The 19715-nt window shown below is 38.9% G+C and overlaps 2 protein-coding genes across 5 annotated transcripts; one reads left to right on the top strand and one right to left on the bottom strand.

Moving 5' to 3' along the window:
* Nucleotides 1-400: 400 nt before the first annotated feature.
* On the bottom strand, nucleotides 401-3626 carry LOC126699589 (protein IQ-DOMAIN 17-like). 4 transcript variants are annotated; one of them, XM_050397492.1, is made up of 6 exons: nucleotides 3307-3626; nucleotides 2904-3214; nucleotides 2335-2664; nucleotides 1785-2021; nucleotides 1539-1685; nucleotides 401-1319 (listed from the first exon to the last, which is right to left on the bottom strand). In XM_050397492.1, exons 2-6 carry the CDS (start codon nucleotides 3027-3029, stop codon nucleotides 558-560), a joined length of 1602 nt encoding a protein of 533 aa, XP_050253449.1. In that variant the 5' UTR covers nucleotides 3030-3214; nucleotides 3307-3626; the 3' UTR covers nucleotides 401-557. The 4 variants fall into 4 exon arrangements, with proteins under 4 accessions (XP_050253449.1, XP_050253448.1, XP_050253446.1 ...); XM_050397491.1 differs by having other exon boundaries at nucleotides 1539-1697; nucleotides 2335-2661; nucleotides 3307-3625; XM_050397489.1 differs by having other exon boundaries at nucleotides 1539-1697; nucleotides 3307-3615.
* An 11329-nt stretch (nucleotides 3627-14955) lies between these two features.
* Nucleotides 14956-18600, top strand: LOC126699702 (small heat shock protein, chloroplastic-like). The gene is made up of 2 exons (XM_050397653.1): nucleotides 14956-15414; nucleotides 18089-18600. The coding sequence occupies exons 1-2, from the start codon at nucleotides 15126-15128 to the stop codon at nucleotides 18514-18516; spliced, it is 717 nt and encodes a 238-aa protein (XP_050253610.1). The 5' UTR covers nucleotides 14956-15125; the 3' UTR covers nucleotides 18517-18600.
* The last annotated feature ends 1115 nt before the right edge of the window (nucleotides 18601-19715 follow it).

Here is a 19715-nt window from a genome sequence, read left to right as displayed (position 1 = left end):
ACGGGGAACCATAATTTCCTACGACTATTCTAAAAATAGGCCTATAGGGTGTGATATTGATTACCATTATGTTATCAAATATTTGAGTGTGTCTTCCTCACCACCGGTTGTTATGTCAATAACCTCTATTTTAGATAACATTTCCAAGTGTTTTCGTTAAGGACATTCATGATTCAACTCACATGTGTGTGTGTGTGTATTGGTTAGCTGGGTGGTGTTAACTCAATTTGCATCTGACTACTTTGGAAGCTCAAGTTGCAAAGTACATGGTTATATAAAATAAGGCTGTTTAATTTTGTGGGGACCGAGACTTAGATAACCTAGACTCGATGGTGTGACCGTGTGAGAGTCTGAGACTGCAGGTTCAGTCTTGTTTGGATGTGTGAGTTACTACTTTACATAAGCAAAAAGAGAGCTTGTCTTATGAACTCCATTAATGATGGTCCCATCATACATTTCCATTCAACATGCTTCTCTCACAATCTCACTTCATCTACCTCAAGTAATTCAGACTCTCAAGTAGAAAATGCATGATGGCTACACATCATCAAGAGTTTTCACCTCAACCACCTCCTAAGATCATTGGTTGAAGGTGGAGATATTTCATCACCAAAGCTGTCTGTGCAACAAGATGACATGTTTGACCTTTGTTCCATCCCAACATTGCCTCCATCAATGTTCTTATAGCATGGACTCCTCGAGTTAAAATCAAAACCACCACCAGCATTTCCAAGACCGCTACATGGGTCAGGAATTGGGAACGTCAAGCGTTTTTTCACTGATGATCCTGTCTTTTCTCTTTCTGGGGTTGAAGGCCTCTGCTTTGGTGCACTCTGTGATCGAAACCGAGCCTTAGCAGATTCAGTAGCAGTCATGTAGTTAGGCATTGCATGGTTGTAAGGGGAGCCTAAGCTTGGAACCTGAGGCATTGGATGATTATTCCTTTGTTCCCTTAAGCATCGAGGACTAGCTGAATGCACATGAAGATGCCTTGTTTTGGATGGGGATGGTGTGATTGGTGAATGGAAGGTGAGATTTGTGTGGGCTCTATGAACAGGAGAGGCCACAGAAAATGAACTGTGTCTCTGTGGTTGGATTTGGTAGCAGCGATGTTGTTGCGGTGGTCTTTGTGAATTGGGAGCAGAGTAGGAGTAAGGTCTATAGGTGTCAATTTCCACAGTTTTTATGGGTTCTCTTTGATCACATGAAACTCTGCCTCTGCTCTCCCATTGCTTCCTTGTTGTCCACCGATCAAGCCATTTGGGCATCTCTTCTGGCTCTTCCTCACTTGCAATTGGCTCTCTACCAGTTCTCCACATCTTTGATGGAATCATGCACAAAATTGTAACAGGGAGCTAAGAAGTGCACTAGTGCAATAAATAATATTCTGAATATGAATATAAGACAGAAGTCTAACAAACTAACATGTCATCAATTATATAAAAAATTTTAGCGCTAATAACATTCATTGTCACATCAGACATCAGTTTGAAAGATTGTAAGAAAATTAGTAGCGACTTTAGAGGAAGAGGCAAAACCTGGTGAGAGAATGCATTAGCCAAGGCCTTTTCACGTTTCAAAGCAGCATCCTTTGCTTTCTGTAACATTACTTGAATCTCCTCTATTGTTTGGGGGTTGTCATCCCAGTGGGTCCAATCATCAGCAGTGCTACTTTCATCTCTAGACTGCATAGAAAACTTTAACAACCGAATTAAAACATAATTATGCAGAACTAGCTAAAGCTCAGTATATATATAAGAAATCTGAAGATAATTTCACATTACCATGGATTTCCTTTCAGCAAAATGTGATTCCCACAAGCTATTTGGTTCGCTAATTGCAGAATCTATGCTCCCTTCGTTTGAAAGCTTCTTCTTACGTTGGTCACATACCCGAGCTTGGGCTCTAACCATAGCTTGCATGCACCTAAGTGTCATATTTGCTCTCTTACGAACATTGTGGCCTCTTACCAAAGCCTGCAGCTTTACCAGCCCCTTAAGTGCCCGAAGAGCTCTCCTTGCCTTCATAACCATAACCGTTAAGTGTTGTTAAAATTATAGTTAAATGATTAAGTTCATCATTTCCGAAAAACTTAAACTTTTTCGACAATTGGTAATTTATCAGTCGTCAACCACGTTACTTTGTCTATAGAAGTATTCTTCATAACCATAACCGTTAAGTGTTGTTAAAATTATAGTTAAATGATTAAGTTCATCATTTCAGAAAAACTTAAACTTTTTCGACAATTGGTAATTTATCAGTCGTCAACCACGTTACTTTGTCTATAGAAGTATTTATTCTAGAAAATAAGAAATAAACTTCTTGTTTCATTACCAGGTATCCTCTGAAGGCAGTCTGAATGGAAACAGCAGCATAGTGTTCTCTCACAAATATGGAAGGCCTAGTGAGCCGAACAACCTCTACAGCTGCCTGTGCTGTCGCTACTGCAGCTTGAGCAGCAGCAGCAGTTGCTATGGCTACCGCAATGGCATGTCTTTGCTCACCATCTGCAGCCTCAGAAACAGGATTGGTTGCTATAGTCACAGACCTAGTGGTTGGAGTGATATTAGCTGTGGTGGTTGTTACTGTCCTTGCTTGGCAGTGTTCTGTAATTGTTTCCTGATTCGAAGGCTTCCTGAAAATCCATCTTCGTTTCCCTCTCTTCTGCACAAAACACAAACAAAAATTTCATCTTTGGTCATCAACATATTTTTACATGCACATTGCAGAATTCAAAAAAAAAAAAAAGAAAACAAATCTCTTTCACTATGGTTGTTTCAAGTGGAAATGCGTTAAGGGGGTACATCTTTTGAAGTAAAGTTTCAAACTTTCAATGCAATATGTTTCTCGAAGGACTAATTTGTGTGGTAATGAACAAAGCATAGGAAATTGAAATTTTGTACCTTTTCTTCTTCTTCTTGTTCATTTTCTTCTCTCCTTCTACTGCTTCTCTTCCCATTCTCCTTACTAGGAGACCTAAAAGCCCTTTTAACAGCAGTCAGCCACGAGCTTCCTCCAATTTTCCCCATGAAAAATATACAGTACAGTAAACTCTAACTGGTGCTTTTCTTTGCTTTATAGCTAGGAACTTCAGTATTTGAGTAGCTGGTAACTTTAAATGCAGAAGGCACATGGATATGAATGAGAGGAAAACAACAAACTATGTAGTCTCCAAGTTGGTGTTGCTACTAGCCCATGCATGTGGGAACAAACACTGCATCATATAATAATGTAACGTCAATATTTGCAGTACACTATAATATATGATAAAAAAATTTGAGTGTTTTTTTGTGGCGTGGTAAATACTTTGTGATAGTTTTTATGTCAGGCAGTTGAAGACAACATGGAAGAGAGAGTAGCCTCGAGACTGATGAAAGCTGAGCAAAAGGCTGGAGAGAAGGTGAAGCTTTTGCTTTTTTTCACGTTTCTGTAAAAAAAAAAGTATGTAACTATCATAGATTCACGCTTAGAGAAGATTACAACTATTACAATAGATTATAGTGTTCTTTTGGGATTTGGATTTTTGGGAAAGAGATAAGGATAAATGCTTGTTTTTTGGGATCCTCCTATGGTGAAGGAACATGTAAGAGCTCTCAGGGTTATTTTATTAATATCCAAGGCAATTTGGGAGGTGTTCTTGAGAGGTGACATGTTGTTATTAGACTGTCAAACTTGAAAGGAATTTGAACTTGAGAAAGCCTTACACCAACTTATGTTTCTAGATAGCATCTTATTAATTGTTGAAAGATGCAGCTTTTTGATTTGGTAAACCAGTCAAAACTAGTGTTGGATTCTCTTACTGTTTCTTTTTCTCTCTTTTTTTGGTCTTCTTTTTGGGCTTTTGTGAATAAGTGCTTGATTAGTTAGCTGCATTTAATATCTATTAAATTATATTTTAAAAAAATGAAATCAAACTCTCAAACACACACATACACATCAATTTCGGCGCATAAAGAGAAGTTTAAAGAAAATTAAATGAAAATTGTTGTACATTTGCTTAAGTGGTCCTATAGTCTTTAAAACAACTTTAATTGCAATAACTCATTATTGATACTCTATAAAGACATCTTATACTTTATTTACATAGGCATCTCAGACTGTAAGCTTGTAATCTACTGAACCAAGTATTAAATGATAAAACTAAAAGATTAACATGGTGTTCAAGCTTGGTCCGAGCTTGTCTTGAGCTCACTTATAATGCTTGAAATCTTAATCTAGTAGTTTGAGCTCAAGCTGTCAATTAAGCTCAATTTCAAACTTTACTCATGTAAAAAAAACATACTGAGTACTGACTAAGATGCTTGAGAGGTGCCAAATATATTAACATAGCTGAATTGCTACTATCTGGTATATACATTTTATGATATTTTTTCCCAATCTTTAAAACATACTGACTATTTTCGTATGAGTGCTCTGTGATGGAGAAATCAGTTATGTAGTTACATATTAAAGACAACCAAACTAAAGCTACAACTTCTACTTCTGTTAAATGCAAATATAGGAAAACGGTTCAAGTGTCCAAAATCTTAGAACATCATTTTAACATTATGGTCCTGCAACTTTGACCTTAGACCATCAAGTGTAGTAAATAGTTACTCTATAGAGTACATTGTAGGCAAACTACAACCATATTTATGGCTACATTGGATGCTGCTTCACATTTAATGGTTTTTGGTTTTATCTTCTGAGTCGTCAGTGCATTTGGTGCTCCATGGTCCTCTTGAGTCTGGACACTATACTGCATACTGCCTAATTTAGCTTATTCACATATAGGGGACTGGAAATACTTTCTTTTTTAACCCAAGTTTTACCTAATATATAGAGGAATTAGATAATATTAATGAGTTTTTTAATTTTTTTTTGGTTTAATAAGATGAAAGGATTTGAATTCAAGTTCTACATAATATAGAAGTAGATAATATTAATAAGTTACAAAACTTTTCACAAATGACTCTAGTCTCAAACCTAAGGGCCCCCCGTGTCCCGAAACTTTATAAGAAGGTATCACGGCCCTCCATTAAAAAAATGAAAGCCCCCCAAATTTCAAAAAACAAAAATGTACATTGCAAAGCACCCAACTCACTGCCTCAAATCTAACTCATGTACTACACAAGCACTATGAGACTACACAGCCCGTTGCTACCTTCTTGCACAGTAAATAGCTTGCCTCCTATCTAGTTGAAAATAGCTTATTTTTGCAACCAAAAAAAAAAAAATCCTTAATACATAAACAAAATATAATTAATTAATATTGTAGGGACACAAAATCTTCAACGGCCCAACGACTGTGTTAGGCTCGCACGCGGAAAGTCCCTCACAATAGTATTTGTAGAGAGTGGGCTTGAAAGGCCAACGTTGGATCACAGGGCGACGTTTCGGGCCGGACTGTAGGTGAGCCAATACGAGAAAAAGCTTTGGGCTGGATATTCAGGCCCTTCAATCTTGTATCTAGGAGGATTTGGCTCCTCGGATCATGTTCAAGGAGCGGTGGTGTTGTCCCTGGTTACCCGTCGGCGGGTTTTTATGTGGTGTCCGGTGTACACTCTCCTGGCATTTTCTTTCATCAATGTCTTTCTCAAGAAGCTAGATGGGGAGCGAGAGACCCCTTTTTTGGTCACATAACATTCTCTTTTATACTAGCCTACGTTCGTTGTCCTTCGTCCACGTGTAGGGTCGATCTTTCCAGGACAGATATCTGTCCCATCAGTCTAATCCCAAAAATTGCTGGAGATGATCCATAAAGCCTAAGATCCCGGCTCTGTTAGGGGCAGTGTCATGTCAGGGAAGGGTATTAAAGACAACTTCCCCAGGATATTTTCTGATCCTTCCAGCTTACTCGTATTCCATTTCTATCCATGAGGTTTTGGACCTGCCGAGGACGAAACCGTCCTCGGCTATGTCTTCGGGCTACTTTTTACGTTTCCTAATTTCGAGCTTGGGCCCTGGCCTCCTTCAGTTTAAGACCGGTGGGCTTCCCATTTACGTGTGGGCCGGACCCATAAACTATTGGACCCCACATTAGCCCCTCAAAATCCTGCTGTCCAACATCATGGTAGGACAGGTGGATTTTGATGATGTCAGGCCCTTATTGCCGTTCACTTTCTTCGGATCTTGATCAACACTGGCGACTCTTCCCCTCCCCTAGGAACGCACCGGTCTACGAGCCGTTTTTCCTGGATTTGCGCACGTTGCCGTTATGCCGCGTGGTTATCTGCAGCGTGTCTTTAATGTCTTCCCATTTACGAGGCCTCCCAGATATAACGGTTACTGATGGTGTAGGAGAATGAAGCGGCGCGTTATACTCTGGATTTCCCCGGGGATCTGAGTGCGTTACATACCCTCTTCTTCGTCCCCTATATAAAGAGAGAAGACAGAGGGTGCCTCTCTCATCTCTGAATCCCTCACGTTCTTCTCAGAACCCACTTCCTCCATCCGGTTACTCCCTATTCAATAATACTTCTCTCATAGTAATCCACCATGAACAAATCCTTCATTTCCCAGAAACGCCATGTCTTGAAAAAACTTGAGATGGCTCGGTCAGGGCAAGGATGGCGGAGGCTTAAGATTTGCCTCCCCATTCTTTTAGCCAAAATCCGAAGCAGGGACTCGTCACACCCCATTTCTGGTGTGACTGAGTCGAAAACCTCCCTTGTCATCTCCATCTGCTCTCTCATGAGCATACCTAATATGGCTCCCCTTCTCCCTCTTTTGCTCCTTTTACTTTCTTTTCATTGCTTCCCTCTTCTTCTCCTCCTTCCCGCTCATGTCCTCCATCTTCTTTTTCCCTTGCATTCTTCAGCAACAAGAGCTTGCTGAAGTGCTTCCATGTGTTCCAATTCTTCTTCCTTGTCCTTCATTATTTTTGTATAAGGGTCTTCTCCTGATATGAGCAGTACTGAGGCATAGATTTCAGCGAAACTTTGAAGGCGAGTTCAGAAGACACTTGATGGTTTACTTATTTGTGTTACGGATGTTGTTACTGTTTTAGCAGTTCATTTTTTGTATAGGCTTGTTTAAGCCCTTCCTTGTATGTTGTAACAATTTTTCATATTAATAAAAGTGATTGTTACTCTATTTCGTATGTCTTGTTTATATATTTTAACAAATGTGAAAGCGCTGCTCGGCATAATAGTATAGCATTTGAATCAATAATAACTAAGGCCAAAGTAATCGTTCATAAAAAGATGCCACGATAACTTTAACAAAATTATTATTCAACATAACAATCCGACCAGTGAGGAGTGAGACTTATCTTAAAATTGGCCGTGATGGGCATTAAATGCTCGATAAGGTGTAAGAAGTAGTTATCCGAGGACATGTTACCCACCGGATGAATGGCCTCCTTAGGTTGGCGATCATTAGGTTGTTCTGCCATCTCCATGATACGCGAGCCTTAACCTTTTCCAGTATTTAAGCCGAGAAATTTCTTCATTCGGGCAGTTGATTTCCCAAGTAGCCTGAGTCCGAGGACTTTGCAAAACCTGGGTTTTGTTCAAGACTTATGCGTTTTATCTTATGTACTTGATTTTTTCCCTTTAGGCTTGAGTCCGAGACTTGGGTCTTTATCGGTACTGGGTTTTCCCTTTTAGCTTGGGTCCGAGGACCATGCAAGCCTTAGGTTCTGTCCGGGACCAATGTCTGCATCAGTACTTGGTCTTCCCTTTCAGCTTGAGTCCGAGGACCATGCAAGCCTTAGGTTCTGTCCGAGACCAATGTCTGCATCAGTACTTGGTTTTCCCTTTTAGCTTGAGTCCGAGGACCATGCAAGCCTTAGGTTCTGTCCAAGACCAATGTCTGCATTAGTACTTGGTTTTCCCTTTTAGCCTGAGTCCGAGGATCATGCAAGCCTTAGGTTCTGTCCAAGACCAATGTCTGCATTAGTACTTGGTTTTCCCTTTTAGCTTGAGTCCGAGGACCATGCAAGCCTTAGGTTCTGTCCAAGACTTTGAGTTCAGATTTTCCCTTTCATTAAGCATTTCCCGAGGTGCCAAACAGGGTGTCCCTGGGCCTTCACGCAAAGCGGGCCTGGGTCGCGAATTCAATGAACCCGCGGATTAAGAGATATTTCTGCAACCTCTGGCCATGCAGTACTTCTCTGACGCCCCAAAGATCGAGGCGCGCCTTTACGAGGCTCCTTCAGTCTCTTGGCTGCAGTTGACGTTGGAAGTTGAGCCAAGACCACTTTGTCTGTAGTGCTCCTTGGGACGCCGCGTGAGTTGACTGCCACTATCTTGTCTTTTCAAATAAATAGGAGGGAGAGAGGGTTGCTTTATATATACACCCATCCTTTTAGTTTTCTCCCACATCACGCTTCCCATACCCGGAGTTCTCCTTTCTTGGCATAACATGTTGAAAGCGAGGGTTGGGAAGAAAGAACTTCCTCCGCCGCAGAAGCGCCGTGTCTTCATGAGGCTTATAACAGTAAGGTATGGGCACAGGAAGCACAAGTTCAGGAGAGTACTCCATCTCCACCGAGGGGGAAAGGAATCTTCCCCTCTTTTAGTCAAAATCCGAAGCAGGTTCTGTCCATGCCAGAGTTTTGGTGTGGCAGAAGAAAGATTTTCCTCCATCAGCGCCTCTGCTTTGCGGCAGGCGTATGTTTAGAGAAAGCCCCACCACCTCCAACTCCCTGCACCTTTTCTTCAACGGTGTCAGGTTCAAGTTGGGTCTCTTGAGCTGCCTGAGTTATGGGCAGGTAAGGGTGCGGGGGAAGAATAAGGTCTCGGAGCTGTAGCCAACCTTTCCTCCGACATACCTCCTCGGCTTTCTCCAGCTTTCTTGTATTTTTCTTTTTCTTGCTTATGTAGTAAGCTTTGACGTAGGCTGATTCCAGCTTTTCGTTTGTACACTGTACTATTTCTTCATCGTAATAAAAATGGAAATTGATTTACATGTTTTAAGCGTTGATCTAATGGGCAACACAACTTTGTGAACGAATGTGCTCTATGTATGTGTTGCTTTGAAAACATTTGTGATAAAGCTACTTTGAAGCATAATTTAATCAACTCTCATCTGTCAGCACTATCAGGCATTATATCGATAACTTGTAATAAATCAAACTTAAGAAACTAACCGGGATATCAGTTGGATATTCTGTGATAAGCGCGTGAATATCGCCCAAGGCTGATGATTTATAAATATTCCATCCGAGCAATCGACTGGGAGTTAGGGAACTCCGATGACGCTTTCGTGTACTTGGTTTCCCCATAGGCTTGAGTCCGAGGACCATGCAATGCCTTGGTTCTGTCCAAAACTTGTTTGTATTTGGTTTCCCCACAGGCTTGGGTCCGAGGACCATGCAAGGTCTTGGTTCTGTCCAAAACTTGTAAGATTTCTTTTTTGTACTTGGTTTCCCCACAGGCTTGGGTCCGAGGACCATGCAAGGCCTTGGTTCTGTCCATTACTTGTAAGATTTCTTTTTTGTACTTGGTTTCCCCACAGGCTTGGGTCCGAGGACCATGCAAGGCCTTGGTTCTGTCCATTACTTGTAAGATTTCTTTTTTGTACTTGGTTTCCCCATAGGCTTGGGTCCGAGGACCATGCAAGGCCTTGGTTCTGTCCATTACTTGTAAGATTTCTTTTTTGTACTTGGTTTCCCCACAGGCTTGGGTCCGAGGACCATGCAAGGCCTTGGTTCTGTCCATTACTTGTAAGATTTCTTTTTTGTACTTGGTTTCCCCACAGGCTTGGGTCCGAGGACCATGCAAGGCCTTGGTTCTGTCCATTACTTGTAAGATTTCTTTTTTGTACTTGGTTTCCCCATAGGCTTGGGTCCGAGGACCATGCAAGGCCTTGGTTCTGTCCATTACTTGTAAGATTTCTTTTTTGTACTTGGTTTCCCCACAGGCTTGGGTCCGAGGACCATGCAAGGCCTTGGTTCTGTCCATTACTTGTAAGATTTCTTTTTTGTACTTGGTTTCCCCATAGGCTTGGGTCCGAGGACCATGCAAGGCCTTGGTTCTGTCCATTACTTGTAAGATTTCTTTTTTGTACTTGGTTTCCCCACAGGCTTGGGTCCGAGGACCATGCAAGGCCTTGGTTCTGTCCATTACTTGTAAGATTTCTTTTTTGTACTTGGTTTCCCCATAGGCTTGGGTCCGAGGACCATGCAAGGTTTTGGTTCTGTCCATTACTTGTAAGATTTCTTTTTTGTACTTGGTTTCCCCACAGGCTTGGGTCCGAGGACCATGCAAGGCCTTGGTTCTGTCCATTACTTGTAAGATTTCTTTTTTGTACTTGGTTTCCCCACAGGCTTGGGTCCGAGGACCATGCAAGGCCTTGGTTCTGTCCATTACTGTCGAAGATCAGCCCCTAGACCGCGGCGGGGGGATTTGTCCTGAAGCCGGAAGCCCCTAGAGCTGCCCGCGCTGTTGACATTGCAGGGCGTAGCCCCTAGCAAAAAATTCGGGTCGGAGCACCGAGTGCATGTCGCCAGAGATGGAGGAAATCCCACAAACCTCAGCTGGCTGGAGAGTTGATTCAAACGCCTCCTGCGCCAACGCGCAAGCCTTTCCCACAGACGGCGCCAATTGTAGGGACACAAAATCTTCAACGGTCCAACGACTGTGTTAGGCTCGCACGCGGAAAGTCCCTCACAATAGTATTTGTAGAGAGTGGGCTTGAAAGGCCAGCGTTGGATCACAGGGCGACGTTTCGGGCCGGACTGTAGGTGAGCCAATACGAGAAAAAGCTTTGGGCTGGATATTCAGGCCCTTCAATCTTGTATCTAGGAGGATTTGGCTCCTCGGATCATGTTCAAGGAGCGGTGGTGTTGTCCCTGGTTACCCGTCGGCGGGTTTTTATGTGGTGTCCGGTGTACACTCTCCTGGCATTTTCTTTCATCAATGTCTTTCTCAAGAAGCTAGATGGGGAGCGAGAGACCCCTTTTTTGGTCACATAACATTCTCTTTTATACTAGCCTACGTTCGTTGTCCTTCGTCCACGTGTAGGGTCGATCTTTCCAGGACAGATATCTGTCCCATCAGTCTAATCCCAAAAATTGCTGGAGATGATCCATAAAGCCTAAGATCCCGGCTCTGTTAGGGGCAGTGTCATGTCAGGGAAGGGTATTAAAGACAACTTCCCCAGGATATTTTCTGATCCTTCCAGCTTACTCGTATTCCATTTCTATCCATGAGGTTTTGGACCTGCCGAGGACGAAACCGTCCTCGGCTATGTCTTCGGGCTACTTTTTACGTTTCCTAATTTCGAGCTTGGGCCCTGGCCTCCTTCAGTTTAAGACCGGTGGGCTTCCCATTTACGTGTGGGCCGGACCCATAAACTATTGGACCCCACAAATATATTATTGTTATATGAATTTTCATATATTAAAATATCATGTAATATACACGTAAACCACAACACTAACAAAAAGGGACAAATTGATGATATTGAAATAGTCTCAAATATGGACAATTTTTTTTTTTTCAAAATTCAAATACCAAAATAAAAATAACTAAATTTAGAATGTGTAATTTGTATTATAATAATATTTGTAGGATTAAGAGCCCAAATTATATATTGGGTCTTGGACCTTGTCCGAAAGCGTGGGTGGTCCGAGGAGAAACGAATGGTGAAGAACGGTTCAGGCTCAGGATTTAATGAGCAAGATGCAAATAGGAAGGTTATCTAAGAAGGAATATCACCTCGGATACGATAAGTACAACTCAAATATGTCATCCAATGATCAAAGTGACTTTTCATGAAACTCCAGTGATAGAGATGTGTATCATGAACATATAAGAAGGAGGGGAATCCAAAATATCTAAGAAAAAACTGCTACCACCGCATTGAATGCATTGCAACTACTTTCCTGGCCACATTTATGTGGAGAAGACCTTTGAACAGTGCTGCTTTGGCAACCACAACTCACAGAAAGCCAAAGAGAGTGTCCGATGGGATAGGTTCTCAAGTGAAAGCTCAAATGATCAACAAGAGTAGGATCAAGATGGTCCTGAGGAAGATATATAATGTAAGAGATCTCCCATGAGGAATGGATCGGAAAAATAGAGAAAGAATAATGTGGCAATTAAAATTATACTTGTATCCAACTGTTATTGATTTGTATGATAAAATACCTCCTCGAACAGTAAATTCATTTAGTTCTATTTTCCTTGTTCTTGCTTGATCATCTTTTAAATCCATACTATGTCAAATTCATTAGGTCTTAGTTCTTCGACCCACTTTCTACAAATTTATTGTACTGGGTTCCTTGGGCCAAGATTCCCTTACATCTTGGGCTTGGGCTGCAAAAAGTGTCCTTACAATATTGTTTTTGTTATAAAAGGCGTATAGATATACATGAAAATTCTAAAATGTGGATTCATTTGTTTGGATTAATTTGGTAACTATGTACTTAAAGGTAGAGTTTTTTTTTTTTTTGGGGGGGAGGGGGGGGTGGAGAAACAAAGGTAGAGATGAATCATCTATGATTCATTATTTATTTATTTTTTTGGGTGGATAATATTCATTATTTTGGCAGCCAAACGGAAAAACATGTGGATGATTTTTTTGTCGGTTTCAAAAAATTTATGGTTTATTAAAAAATAAATCATAATTCTCATTATAATTTATTAACAATTGATTTAAGGACATTTGTTAACATGACCTTACTATTATTGTAGGGACACAAAATCTTCAGCGGCCCATCAACGATGTTGGGCTCGCACAAGGAAAATCCCTCACAATGATATTTGTAGAGAGTGGGCTTAAAAAGGCCAGCGTTGGGTCGCGGGGCGGCATCTCAGGCCGGACTACAGGTGTACCGATATGAGAAAGAGCTTCGGGCTGGATATTCAGGCCCCTTCAATCTTGTATCTAGGGGGATTTGGCTCCTCGGATATGATCCGAGGAGTGATGGTGCTGTCCCCGGTCACCCGTCGGTGGGATTTTAGGTGATGCCCGGCGTATTTTATCCAGACATTCTCTTTCATCAAGTCTTTCTCTAGAAGCCAGATGGGAGCCCCTCCTTTTGGTCGCATAACATTCTCTTTTATACTAGCCTACGTTAGTTGTCCTTCGTCCACGTGTAGGGTCGATCTTTCCGGGACAGATATCTGTCCCATCAGTCTAGTCCCAAATTTGCTGGAGATGATCCATAAAGCCTAAGATCCCGGCTCTGTTAGGGGTAGTGTCATGTCAAGGAAGGGTATTAAGGACTATTTCCATGAGATATTTTCTGACCTCTCCAGCTCGCCTGTATCCCATTTTCGTCAGTGGGGTTCTGGGCTTTCCGAGGACGGAGTGGTCCTCGGACGTGTCTTTAAGCCATATCGAGCTCACTACTTTTGGGCTTGGGCCCTGGCCTCCTTTAGTTTGGGGGCCTGTGGACTCCCTATAAGTGAGCGAGCCGGGCCCATAGACTCTTGGGCCCCACAATTATTATATTTTTTTAGAAGGATATTAATATTATATTGATATCATTATAATACTCAATACAATAAACTTTAAATTTGAAGAATGATCGACCAATTTTAAAACAACTCAAAAAAGTGTGTAAATTACGTTTTGACCTTGTTTAAAAAGGGTAGCATGGCCCTGGTCATTGGATTGGATCCAAATCAAGTCCGTAGGAAAAATTGCCAAAATTTACTAAAAACATGACTATTTTTTTTTTCTTTTGTTTGGGATCCGCTTATTTTACTGAAATTGAAATTTTTTTTGCTGAAAGTACTATAGATAAACGTAAAAATTAGCTGAAATAATACAGCAGGACCCATAAATGTACCAAAAAGTACAATGGGACCCATGAATAGTAACAAAAATAAGTTGAATAATAAAAGGATTGTATTAACGGGCACCATGCGGTGCCCATTAAGCACACTTTTTCTGACACATTTTTTTTTTCCAATTTATGTGACTTTTTCAATTTTGTAGGTACAATTTCAGATTTTTTTTACTTTTTCTGACAAATTTTTTTTTGTCTTTTCTTGCACTTAACCAGCACCAAGCGATGCTAGTTAACATTCTACATAATAAAATAAGTTGACAAAAATAAGTGGTGCCAAACGGACACATCCATTTGATTGGAAGTGTAACTAGAAAAGTGAGAGGATAGAAAATGGTGAGAGAATGGAAAAGTAGGAGGATAGAAAAAAAATTTAATTTCCTTCATTTTTGTTTGGTTGGGAGTGGAAAAATGGAGGGATGAAAAAAGTGATTTTATATAAATTTACGCATATACCTTTATTAAAAAAATAATGTCCAATTAAAACCCAAAAAGTGATAAACAACAAAAAAAAATCAACCACCTAAATTTATTAAAAAATAAAAATCATGTCCATAAAAAAAAAAAAAAAATCACATCTAAACAAAAAATAAAAAACACAAAAGAAAGCCAAAAAAAAAAAAGGAAAAAAGAAAAATAATACTAGCCCAATAAATCAAAAAAAAAAAAAAAAAGAGGGAGGCAGGCAACGCCTGCCCAGTAAATCAAGAGTAAAAAAAACAAAAGTGTGAAGAAAAGCAAAGTGGGTGAAGATGCAATTGTAAATGGGTATTTTTGTCTAAATATGATGCCCAATTTCTCCCTTCATTTTTCTCTCCATTTTGGAGAGAAAACTTTTTAGTGGGTTAGAGAAGAAAATATCTAGGCCCCACTATATGTTTTTCTCCCTCCCCACCCAATCAAACACATTCTAAAAAAATTTTCATTTTCATTTTCTTTCCGAAATTTTCCACTCACCTTATTTCACTTTCAAACAAACACATTCTTAAAAGTTACAATTTTTAGTGTATTTGAATGGCTTATATTTGTGAACACTGTATGCAATAAACAATATCCTATATAATATTCTGGTGGACAAGTCCATATTAGTAATTTTACAACCATAGAGCTTTCCCGAAAGATTGAGAGACTCATATACAGAAAAACGTCAATGTAATGTACATTGATCTTTTTGGGTGGTGACAATAATGCATGAGTCTAGAAACTATTTCACATTCTCAAACATTCAAGACCCCTCTACAAACTTATCCCCTAGTTTTTGTTTTGCCTATATAATAATATTTCAAATCCCACCTGTTTCCTAAGCAAAAACGAATATACCTCTTCTCAAAGCCAGAACTTCAATTGTATACTTCGCATTTCTTCTTGTACACAGTCTCTCTTTAGAGAAAGAAACACTATGGCTTCAACACTATCTTGGTCATGTTCACCTATGCTATCATCATCACACAAAGCCATGCCTTCAATTAAAGCCAACAGTACTGTGCCTTGTTGCCATGTTGCCTTTCCAATACCAAAGAATTTTGGTAGCAAAAGGGGGTCAAGGTTGTCAATGGTGAGAGCTCAGGCTGCGGCTGGTGAAGAAAATAAGGACACGTCTCAGTCTGTGGATGTTCATGTCAGTGAGGGAAACCAAGGGACCTCAGTGGAGAGGAGGCCTAGACGGGTGGTGGATATTTCAAACTTTGGTGAGTCTCTCTTTTTGACTACACTTGTTTTTAGCTTTGGTAAATTGACACATTTATTTTGCTTGTTTTATGTTGGGTCCGTCTCTTTCCAACTCAGAAACTGGTGAATTCTAGTGGCCAATTTGATAGATACAGACACTGAGACACAATTTGATCAACCTGCCTTACAAGGAAAAGGAGGAAAAACTAAAAAAACTTAATAAAAGTAAAAGTAATTGGAATTTTTCTGATGATATATAAATCTTAGTCAATTTGTTATGTTCTCAACATGAGTGACTATGATCCTTGATTAAACCTTTCAAGTATAACAATTAGTTTGCTGATCAATAACACAGAAGCACCGATTGTAAATAACGTGTATTCCACCACACCCCACCCCAGCACCTTGCCGGTTTAACAACAACAATCTATATATAAATATATATATATATATATATATATATATATATTAAAGTGAATTAGATTTTAAATTAGATTTCAATTGGAATCCAATTTTGCACATCCTATTTATTTATTTTTAATCCTATTTATTTTATTTTTTTTAATTTTGGTGTCAAATGAATTATTGACTATAAAAATCGAAAAATTTAAATTTAATTAATTGAATTCTAAATTAGATTTCAATTGAAATTTAATTTCACACCACATATTTCATTTAATTTTTTAATTTTTGTGAAAAATGAATTATTTGATGCAAAAACAAAAGAGTCCAAATTCAATTATATTCTAAATTATATATATATATATATATATATATGTAAAACAAGAAACCATTACATATTTTTAAAATCTATGACAAAAATTGTAACTCTTATATTATGTATAATTTAAACTCATATGTGTGTAATTGTGATTGTTTTTAATTATTATCATGCACATGTACGAGATTATACACTAGTAATAATAATTAATGATGACGATTATGATAATAACACAACCATTGCTAGTTAAAGTAACAATAGGGTTTATTTCGGTTGTGCAAAATAAGTATTTGAATTAGCTCTTTTTTTCCTTTTGTTTTAGTTTTTAAATTTATTTGTTTTGTATAAAAAATTTTTCCTTACATTTTGTCACGCAATTATATTTTTGTCAACTTAAAACATATTACCGTACCTTTGGGAACACCTAGGAGGTAAAAAAATTCAATATATTTGAAGGGTATATGTCGTAAACCCCGAAGAATCCAAGTTCTATCCACCACAATTGATTCACAGGATTTTTGGGATGTTTCATAGGTAAAGAATGGAATAGTCAGAACTCAGATTTATTTCAATGTAAAATGTTTTTTAGTTGAAAATGTTTTCTTTTCTTGTTTTTAGCTGTATTCTTGAAAATACTCCAAAAATGTATTTTTAAGAGTTTGCACATATTTTTAAGTGTTTGGTACGACGTAAAATGAAAATATCTTCTTATCTTACAAATCAATTCCAATACCCCCACACAACCCACTAGATTGGTGCAACCTCGACCAGGTCCACCTACAAAACAGCATAGTTTGCTCAAAGCTAACTGCATCCACCCACAAAACAACACAATTGGTGCACAAAACCACCATTAGCTCAACCGCAGTCATGAATTGGCAAAACCCTGTCACAAATTGCCACCTCTCAACGCCGATGACCATTGCTTGCGTAGCATTGTTGATTCCTGTGTGTGAGAAAGAAAGAATGAGGGTTGAGGGAGGGGGGTCATGCGAGCCCAAGCTGGAAGAGGGGTTTGTGTAAGTCATTTACCTAATATTTTTTGGTCAAGCATTTTACAAGTTTTACACATTTTTTTTCATGAAAAAAAAATATATTTTTAGGTTTTATAAAGATTTTACAACAAAACAATTACTGAAAAATGTTGAAAATATTTTTCCCGAAAAAATATTTTTCAACAAAACAAACGGAATATTAAGCAAAAAGTTAATTCAAACACATACTTGTTTGGTATTCACAAAAGCATCACTTAGGAACATGAAATGACTTAGGTCATAATTAAAGACTAAGGAGTAGAGAGACATCTCCAGGAAATTTGCTTCTTTTTTCCTGTTCATTCTTTTCAGTTAAGAACTTGGGAACTTTTGTTTTTACTTGGTTGAATAAAGAATATGCCAAGAGCATGGAAATTTACACTTTGCTTAAGTCGTTTTCTTTGTTCCAGGTTAATTAGATAGGAAGAGTTCTGCTTCTTCAGATTACATGAACTAGAAAGAATCACATAAAACAAATTAGGATAGGATCTGAATCTGAGGAGAAAAGAATCAAAAGATAAAGCAAAAAACAAAATCACGGCAAACAAATTAAAGGCTCGTTTGATGATTTGTGACATACCAATTATATTATTCCATTGAAAACTAAAGACACAGCATCAGGTTGTACTTTATAATTTCATTTTAGTGGGTGGGCTACTTTTTCAGATTTTGTGTCTCCTATGTCTTAAAAAAGTGATATACTATCATTGTGTAGGGTAGCTGGTCAGTATCAAGAAATGTAAAGGGGGAAATTATACAAGGGATTGTAAAGAAAACTTAATACTCAAGTATGTTCTTTAATATGTTCCCAAGCTCAAGTAGCAAATTTTGTAACATCTCTCTCATCCAATTATTTGGATGGCTAACTTTAAAATTTAAATTCAGATGTTCTAAAATATATGATCCAAAGAATTAAACATGTATGCAATTGTTACACAGGTCTCTGGGATCCATTCTCCGCAATTAGGGCATTGCGGCCAATGCTAGACACAATGGACCGTCTCTTTGATCAGACCACGACATTCCCTGGAGCACACCGGTCAGCATGGGATTGGCAAGCCCGTGCCAATTTGGACGTGGTAGAGGAGGAGAACGAGTTTAAGATGAGGTTTGACATGCCTGGACTTGATAAGGAGGATGTTAAGGTGTCAGTTGAGGACGATGTGCTTGTTATAAAAGGAGAGCACAAGAAGGAAGGTAAAGATAATGACTCTTGGTCTTGGAGAAGCTTCAATTCTTATGACACACGTATGCAGCTTCCTGATAACTTGGAGAAGGATAAGATCAAGCTGAAGAATGGTGTTCTTTACATTTCCATTCCTAAGACCAAGGCAGAACGCAAGGTCATTGACGTGCAAATTCAGTGAAAGCAGAACATATATGAGATTATAGTACTAGTATAAAATAAAGAAGATTTCGTGGGGTTTTTTTTTTTTTTTGTTTTTTTTGTTTTTAGTCATAATTGCTGTTAATAGATTACTCTTCAATCCTACTTTTTTTAAATCATAAGCTTTTTTATCCTATTTCAGGTAATAATTGTTTTCTCCCCTGAAATGTTCAGCCTATTATTAATTAGTATATAATATGAGTGTACATTTGATATATAATATTTTGATACCGATTAAAAACTGGAGTAATATTTTGGTTTGGTATTCATTAAAATACTGGTGTTGGTTTCCAATAGCCGAGCCGAGAAAGCCTTAGGCAATGTTTTGGGCATGGTGGTCCTGGAAGAATCTTCTTCAAGGTTTGGTGTTTTCTTTAATCAAATGATACTTTCCCCTTGAGACTTTGAAGAGATAAATTTTGAACTGACTGAATGAAAGGCAATGTGAGCTGGTGCGTTTATAAATTAAAATATACATACACACAGATTGGGGAGGATGTGTATATAAACTATATTGGTTTGGAGTTTGGACCATTTGGTTTTGTTTGTTTCGTGGCTAGCTAAGATTAAGATGATTCGTTGGTTTTAGTTGTGATTGGTAAAGTATAATAAGCAAACATTAAACTTTGCATTGTTGCAAGCCTAGAGGAAAAGGAAGCCTCCTTTGTTCCATGAAAATATCAAACTTGAAGATTTGGCCTGAACATCTATGCCCAAGGCGTCTCCGAAGGGTTTTTTAGACCATGTGGTACATTATCAATTGAAAGTTTAAGTGAAATCATGGACTTTTACACCAGGTCCTTACCGAATTTAATCTCAATATGAATGTGCAATCTATGTCAAGTATAGCACATAACACATTGAAAGTCATTGTCTTGGGTCACTTCCTTGATTTAGCCCTTCCTTCGCAGTCGGCAACACAAGTGTGAAGTTAAGAGGAAAAACCTAGATCAAGGCTAAAACCACCCAACCAGTGACTCAGAAGTGGCTTGGAATCTTGGTCACGGATGAGGCCCCCTACCCCAAAAGGTCCAAGGTTACTTTCAGAGCAATCATCAAAGTTAATTTTTTAACAATCAATAGTGACTTTATTGGAGAGGCCTAGATCAAGACTAAAACCACCGAAAACTCAATTGTCCATGTTATGAGGACAAGATGTGATAACTTGTGTGGATAAGA

The sequence above is a fragment of the Quercus robur genome, chromosome 9 (assembly GCF_932294415.1).
Source record: "Quercus robur chromosome 9, dhQueRobu3.1, whole genome shotgun sequence".
In the NCBI taxonomy this organism is placed as follows: Eukaryota; Viridiplantae; Streptophyta; class Magnoliopsida; order Fagales; family Fagaceae; genus Quercus; species Quercus robur.
The sequence above is the reverse complement of the archived record's forward strand: the minus strand, read 5'-3'. Positions and strand labels throughout refer to the sequence as shown.

Bases quoted from the DNA above. Each gene is read 5' to 3' on its own strand.
- LOC126699589 (XM_050397489.1), bottom strand. From the start codon at position 3,029: ATGGGGAAAATTGGAGGAAGCTCGTGGCTGACTGCTGTTAAAAGGGCT. The intron at 2,022-2,334 runs GTAATGAAACAA...ATGGTTATGAAG, and splicing joins CTGCCTTCAGAGGATACCTG to GCAAGGAGAGCTCTTCGGGC. The intron at 1,698-1,784 runs GTAATGTGAAAT...CGGTTGTTAAAG, and splicing joins TTGCTGAAAGGAAATCCATG to TTTTCTATGCAGTCTAGAGA.
- LOC126699702 (XM_050397653.1), top strand. From the start codon at position 15,126: ATGGCTTCAACACTATCTTGGTCATGTTCACCTATGCTATCATCATCA. The intron at 15,415-18,088 runs GTGAGTCTCTCT...ATTGTTACACAG, and splicing joins GGTGGATATTTCAAACTTTG to GTCTCTGGGATCCATTCTCC.